General features: G+C 43.0%; 1 protein-coding gene across 1 annotated transcript; it reads right to left on the reverse strand.

Annotated features, from left to right (window-relative positions):
• Positions 1-880: 880 nt before the first annotated feature.
• Positions 881-6,649, reverse strand: LOC112896177 (proteoglycan 4-like). Its single transcript, XM_025964096.1, has 4 exons — positions 6,150-6,649; positions 5,982-6,033; positions 2,132-4,501; positions 881-1,856 (listed from the first exon to the last, which is right to left on the reverse strand). Exons 1-4 carry the CDS (start codon positions 6,309-6,311, stop codon positions 1,051-1,053), a joined length of 3,390 nt encoding a protein of 1,129 aa, XP_025819881.1. The 5' UTR covers positions 6,312-6,649; the 3' UTR covers positions 881-1,050.
• Positions 6,650-6,977: the final 328 nt, after the last annotated feature.

Genomic DNA, 6,977 nt, shown 5'->3' on the forward strand with positions numbered 1-6,977 from the left:
TGTGGTTCGATTGGGCCGTTGTTTGTTTCAAGTGGGCTTCAATGAGCTGTCGTCACGACGATTGGACGACGGGCTTGTACAAGTCCCAGTACGCTGCCATCGGCGCTGTCCGCAGGCACCGGGCGGCGGCGGCGACGACGACGTTGGGCCCAAGAGTGCCGACGGCTTCCAAGGCGTGGCAGAGAAGGTTAACATCGGCTGGGATGACGTGGGCGGAGGTGGCGAAGGAGGACGCGGGAGCCGTTATGCCTGCTGGGGTGCGTCGCGGTCGAGCCGCTCGAGGACGAGCATGGTTTCTGGATGCTAAATTGGTAACCTCTGATTTGGTGAGGTCCTATTAGTTTCTCTAAGCGGATTGCGATGAGTTGCAGCATGAGTTCACACAAAGATCCTGGTGATTAATGGTTTTCTCTTTGGCATTGTTGTCGCTTTCAAAAGTTTTTTCTTTCAAATTTTGGACGCAATAGTTTGAAATATTTTCTTTGCCATAGAAGTTAGATCTATATGGAATTAGTCAAAATTCTGTAACCAACTATGTTCCACAGAGCGGCATAACAACTGCAAATTGACTGCATTCTTCCCTTATAGAACAGTCAAAAGACTTCCCAGACCAAACTGATCTAAGCTACTAAACATTTAGTTCCATATTCTAATTGTTAATGGGCTAGTTACTTTGTCTGAGGTTCCACTTGAATGGTGATTTAGTAGTGCATGCTTTCAAGACTAGCAATTGAAGGCTGATGGAGATAATTTACAAAGGGACTAGATGAATGCTGGAGATAATCTACAAAGGAACATATTTATTATTTATTGCAATAGTCAAAATTTTAGGTAGTCATGATTTAAAACTAGAATCTGAACTTTGACATCTAACAAGTCATTGATCACAGAAAAACAGATAAATAACATGTCATATAGATGGTACGATTGGTCTGAAAGTGCTAAGATTACAGACCTTATTACATCAACATGTCGAAGTTGTGAGGTAGATAAGACCACAACAAAGAAACTGCAGGAAAATGACATGAAGTAGGTACTTCATAGGTTTGTCTACGAGGGAGGCCTCTCTGAGTCAGGAAGATTACCTTGGTTGCCCTCAAACTGGGTGGGTTTGCTTGAGCTATCTGGTTTGCTATCCCTTCTGCTGTTCCTCACTTGCTGAGTATCAGAGGGAATGATTGCTTCAGGATTGACTTCTGAAGTTTTCTCATAGTTCTTATCAGCGTTTGTGGAGAGATTCTTCTTTTGCTGCACTGTTCCAGACCCAAGTGGTGGGGCTTCAGAACCCTGCTTCACATTGTCTTGCAGTGATATATCAGACCTGTCTCCTCGCAGTTGCTGCTCTTGCTTGCTGCTCTTAGGTGGTGAAGGCAATACTTCTTTGGATGCTAATAAGCTTGTCTCTTTTGTTTGCTTGCCACTATCTTTTGATGGTTGAGGCTTGTTCTGGTCAGACTGCATCTGCATCTTTGGTAGTGTATCATTTGTTCTTCCTTGAGCCTGCCCAGTGTAACTGCCACTGGCATTTGCCAAGGAATCTTCATCTCTGCGCTTGCCAATTCTAGTGGTAGGCGCTGCATCATCACCTTGTGTCTTGTTTCCAGCTAGCTGAGCCTTGGATTGATCTCTTGGTAGCTCTTGTGTGGCTGCTTCTTCCTTGTATGTTTTATTATTATCTTCCAGTGACTTCACTGGTGGAGGCACAGAAGAAGCTGCTCCAGCATTCCTGGTAGCTTGCCCACCTGGTTGATCATTGGGCGATACCACACTAGTTTGACTGGTTTCAGCAATACCAGTCTTCTTGTTCTTTGTGTCAGATAAGGAAGATATTGGTGGAGATGGTTTTGTCAATTGACCTGCATTATGTCATGAATATACCTATGATTAGCCAGCACACTGAAGATTAGCTTACAGAGGTTCTTAGATTATTTCTATCCCTAAGGCATGGACTGGTTGTCCTAACGAAAAAAAATGTAACTACATTTAGGACATGACAGCTTAGCTGTCTAAAATAGTATTGTATTTAAACCTAATTTGTTCCATAATATGCACCTAACAGTTTCCTGCTATATGAGAAATGATTTTAAGAGTGTAAAATGATATAGTATCAATAGAAATGCATAATTTTTACCTGAAGTATCAGGGAATTGTTTGTCAGGACTTGGTGCTAGCCTTCCTGGTGTAGTTGGGCGCATGCTTCTTGGATCACCAGAAGATGATTTGGCTGCCTTGTTCTTGCCATCAGCGTCAAGATTTCCTTCATGGAATACTCCAGAAGCATTCTGCACAGCAGAAGCTGGTGCTCGCACCGGTGCAGGCAATGCTGCACCTGGATCAGCTGTTGCTGCTCTGGTTGACTTATCACCAGGGATTCCAGGTGAGGTAGGATCAACTCCTTCGACTGGTTCTGTTATTTGTTGAGAACCTGAAGTTGGTTCTGCTGTCCTTTTTTCACTAATATATTTTTTGGTTATGCCACGGTCACCGGTATCTAGAACACCAGGGATTTCTTCTTGGCTAACTGGTGCTTGCTTCCCAAGGGCATCAAGATTTGCTTCTTGGATTGATGCTGGAGAACCTTGACTGTCAGTAGCCTTCCTTTTTGCATCTGGAGCTTTTCCACCCATGGCGGAACTCTTGTATGTCTGTTCATCACTGACAACACGAGCACGTGGATCAACTCCTTGCACCAATGCTGATCCACTTCTTGCATCAGTTGGGGTTTGCTGTGGTGCTCCTTGTGGTGCTCTTATGTTAGCACCTTCTGTTTTGGCCAACTTGTCAGTGCTAGTAGCAGCAGGTGGTACTTGTTGGACGAGTGGTGTTTTTCCTGGCCCGTCAGTAGCACGATCATTGTAAGCCACTTCTCTAGGTGGCGAAATGACCCCCCTTTCATCTGCTACCTCCGGAGTGTAAGGAGCTCTTGTGCCTGTTGGTGGAGAACTGTTCATTTTGTTGGCTGGGACTGTTGTAGTTTCCTTTTCTTTGTCATGGACATCTGAAGGCGTATTGGATCGGGCAGGTGCTTCCTCCTCCATGGCAGGGTCTTGAGAATCCGGAGCTTCTGGATTTAACATTCTTCTGAGCCTCTTAGTTGAGAATCTTTCATCTTCATCAATGCCATCTTGAGATGATGGAGCTCGATCTTGATCAGCCTCTGTTGCTCTCTTTGCAATAGCTGGGGGACCAGTGTCTGTAGATTTTTTTTCAGTTTCACCTCGAGAATAAGGAGAGCCAATTGCACTTTTCTGTTTTTCACCTGATTCAGGACCAACAATAGTGTCTGCAACTCTCTGTTCAGGAGGCTTTCCATAAGGTGTTTGTTGTTTTTGTGCATCAGGCTTGTCAACATGAGGATGGACACCAAAATGTTTGCTCTCAGTTTCACTGTAATCAGGTTCAGTAATTCTGTGGGGAGATTTGGCTGATCCTGGACTGGGCTTGTCAGGAGCAACTGCTTCACTGGTCTGCCTGGCTCCAGGGATCTTGGAGGAAGCTTGTGGACTGGGCTTGACAAGGGATTCCGCCTCGTCTTTGTAGCCGCCAACCTTGAAAAAATCAGAAAGGTGGGGCTTATCAGGAGCTTCTTTGGGTGATGTTTGACTGGTTTTGCTAGGAGATGAGGCATCTTTGCGGCTGGGCTTCTCAGCATCGGTTCTCTGATCCATCTTGGCAGTGGTAGGAGTGGAAGGCTGGGTGAAGAAGCCACTTTTAGTGCTCTGTACACTACTAGGTGGTTTCTGTGTGGTAGAATCTGTCTGCCCTGATGTTGGTTCAGTTTTTTCAGTGGTTGTAAAGAAGCCACCTTGATTTCTTTGGATAGGTGAGGAAGGCTTAGGGTCAGAGGTATTTTCATGATCTTGTGGAGCTGGTGGAATGGAAGTTATGATGGTACCAGTGCTGGGAGGTGCAACCAGCACAGTCTGTGACTTTGTGCCCTCCTGCTGCCGATGGCTTATGTGAATGCTGCGGACACCGAACTGTGGCAAATGTTCTGTTTGCCATTGCTGCTGCTGCCTCTCATGTTCCTCCTTTCTGTGTTCCTCCTCCACGGTCCTCATGTCCCTCAGCACCTGCTGCCAGGAATCCCGGGATGAGATCCTGTTCCACCACTTCTGCACATTCTTTCTTGAGTCGTACAGGTAGGCGAATTTCTCAGATGTAATGACATGGTGGGTGCCAGGCAGATGAACAAGGTCGGCGAGGGTGAACTTGTTCCCAGCAAGGTAATCGCTCTCACCAAGTCTCTGCTCGTAAACTTCCAAAACTTCCTCCAGCTTCCGCTTCTCTCGGTTGATGTCTTCGTTGTTGTCGTCATCCTCATCATGAAATGGGAAGGCAATATGGCAGAATAATGCCCGGCTTGGAGGGTCGAAGGCATGCTCCTCGTTCCGGAGCCATTGTTCAATGGAGGCCCTGTCAAGGACATCCTTTCCCAGGAGGAAAGGATACCCCTGATGCTCGTAGGTCTCTGCTAGATAGCGGCAGATTGCTCTTGAATCTGCAGGTTACAGGACAGGTCAGTTCTGCATTCTGTCTCAAGTTGTATCATCTATATTTCTGGTTTATATGTTTCACACATTTATATTTCTGGTGTAATTTTGCTTGAGAAACAGAATGTTGTTAAAATCCATTTGATTTGTATAGGGAAAGAAGCACCACTTTGTGTTGCTACCATACAAACCTTGCTAGTACAGCCATGTAGAAGAGCATCATGTATATTTTCATGCTCAAAACATTTCTATGAAACATGTAAACATCATTGCATTTCATTTCCAAATCGTGATCCTAGAACAATTTGCTGCTAATGTTTCATGCATTACTGGGAACAAATGGGTGTACATTATGACGAGCCCATTGTATTCAAAAGAGTGAGTGAAAAATTTGGAAGCAGAAGGATGAAGGATAAACATCTAATCAGAGTAGTCTTTATTTTGTTTTGTATTTCATATTACATTGCTAACCAGTAGAAGTCCTATATAATCTTCTGAGATTCCTGGAAGAAGTTAGATTTATTGGACCTACAGATTGTTCCCACAGTATTTTTATTCTTTCTGAAAATAGCTTTTGGTATAAAGAAGTATACTTATTGGAATATTATGCAAATTCCCCATACTTATTTGGCTTGAACAAGATTTGCACTAGGAGTCTGGGGACTGGAATATTAGTCTTCTTTGATGTATCCTGCTACTTTCAGACGTTCCATCTTAATTGTTTCAGGCTGTATGTGATACTAATAAGAATTGAGAGTGACACATATAAAGGTGAACCTTTTCAAATCTGGCACATTTTCATTTCTCTTCACAGCAATAACTGCTATAAAATATCTTCAATCTTTGTGAGAGAACAATGTCTTCAGTATATGTCTCCCATATCATTGTATACACTGAGTTGTTCTTTTATGCACAAATTATGAAAGTTCTGCTTCTAAAGTTAAGATTATTAATTAAGTAGTTACTTTGAAGAAGAAAATAGTAATATTAGACCATATGTTTTTTGTGGCTGCTAATATACTGATGTCATAAAAATTTTAGATGGACAGACTGGTACAAAATGTTGGCTCATACTACGGTTGTTTCAGCCTGAACTAATATGGAAGGAATTTTTTGTATAAAAAGCTAGAACTAATTAGAAGCATTTTACGCAAGATTCTGCCTTGGAATGATAATAACAACCTTACTACCGCTCTTGTAATCTGATTGTTTTCTAATAACACGATCAGTTTACTTGTGGTTTACTTTGTGTTTTCTCTGAAAAATGTATATGGCTTTTACATGAAAATGTTGTTCACCAGGCTTCTCATACTGTTTTTCTTGTTGGTACGTGATTCACCCTTTTGAGTTATTCACTTGGACAACATATCATTCTAATATGTGCATGTTTGGCTTGCAAAATATTGTGTCACTGCAACTGAGACCATAAAGAATTATGTAATTGGGATAATGGGATGGTTCAATGATTACACAAGTTAGTGACATTACCTTGAAGAAATACAGGTCCATCGTAGAATGGAACCGGAACACTCCTCGATGCCTGCAGAGGCGAATGAACAGGATGCAAAATTTGAAATGAGATCGAGTTGTTTTGCCAAACAAACTGCTGCTTCTACTATTTGGTTGTTGCAAAGAACATTGGGATATATAAAGTACCTGGAGGCTTAGTATGTCCTTGTAAGAGGCTTTGATTGTCTCAAACTTGACATTTTTCTCATACAGGCATGTGAGCACCCTTGATACATCGGGTAAGATCATGGACTTCTCATGGTACACATTCACCACGGGAGGCCCTGCTCCAGTGCTAAGGCTTGGCATGGCGGCAAGAGCTCAGGCTCGCTGGCTGGAAGAGCTGAAGGTAATGGTGCGCAAGCGTGGTGACCCAACCGTCATTGTTTTAATATTAGAACGTTCTGTTCGTGCCTGCTTGAAGAAGCAAAGAGAAGATGCTTAAAGTGTGGTAGAGTGAGAAGCAGGACTAGAAATAAATAAAAGTGAAAAAGAAAAAAGAGGAGGAAAGGAAAAGGTAAAGTGACCTATACCTGGAGGATTTGGTTTGTAGATGATGTTATTTATGTATCCATAGTCCATACCATAAGCTTATATCTATTATCTGGAGGTTATGGATTGTTGGTGATATTTAAAGGCAAAGATCAAAAGAAGCCTATTTGCCAAGGAACTCTGATGTCGCTGAGCTAAGCGTCTTTACCATTCTGCGCATTTGGCTCAGCTAAGTGGCTTTATTCATTCCTTGTCGCTTTGATCAAAGGAGATGCAAACTGCTGGTACGGAAGCACACAGGTTCTGCCCAAGAAGGTAACTTAGCATCAGAGACCCATGATGCTCCCCTACATGTACCATCAAAACCAGCAGACAAACTGGATGAGTGATGGAAGTCCTGGGTGTCCTTCTAGGCTTTTACCGTGCAGAGAAACTTCTTTTGAAAAATAACCTGTCCCCAGGAATAGGAACAATATTGGGATG

The sequence above is a fragment of the Panicum hallii genome, chromosome 6 (genome assembly GCF_002211085.1).
Source record: "Panicum hallii strain FIL2 chromosome 6, PHallii_v3.1, whole genome shotgun sequence".
NCBI classification, from domain to species: domain Eukaryota; kingdom Viridiplantae; phylum Streptophyta; class Magnoliopsida; order Poales; family Poaceae; genus Panicum; species Panicum hallii.

Bases quoted from the DNA above. Each gene is read 5' to 3' on its own strand.
- LOC112896177 (XM_025964096.1), bottom strand. From the start codon at position 6,311: ATGCCAAGCCTTAGCACTGGAGCAGGGCCTCCCGTGGTGAATGTGTAC. The intron at 6,034-6,149 runs GTACTTTATATA...TCGCCTCTGCAG, and splicing joins AGGACATACTAAGCCTCCAG to GCATCGAGGAGTGTTCCGGT. The intron at 4,502-5,981 runs GTAATGTCACTA...TGTAACCTGCAG, and splicing joins TGGACCTGTATTTCTTCAAG to ATTCAAGAGCAATCTGCCGC.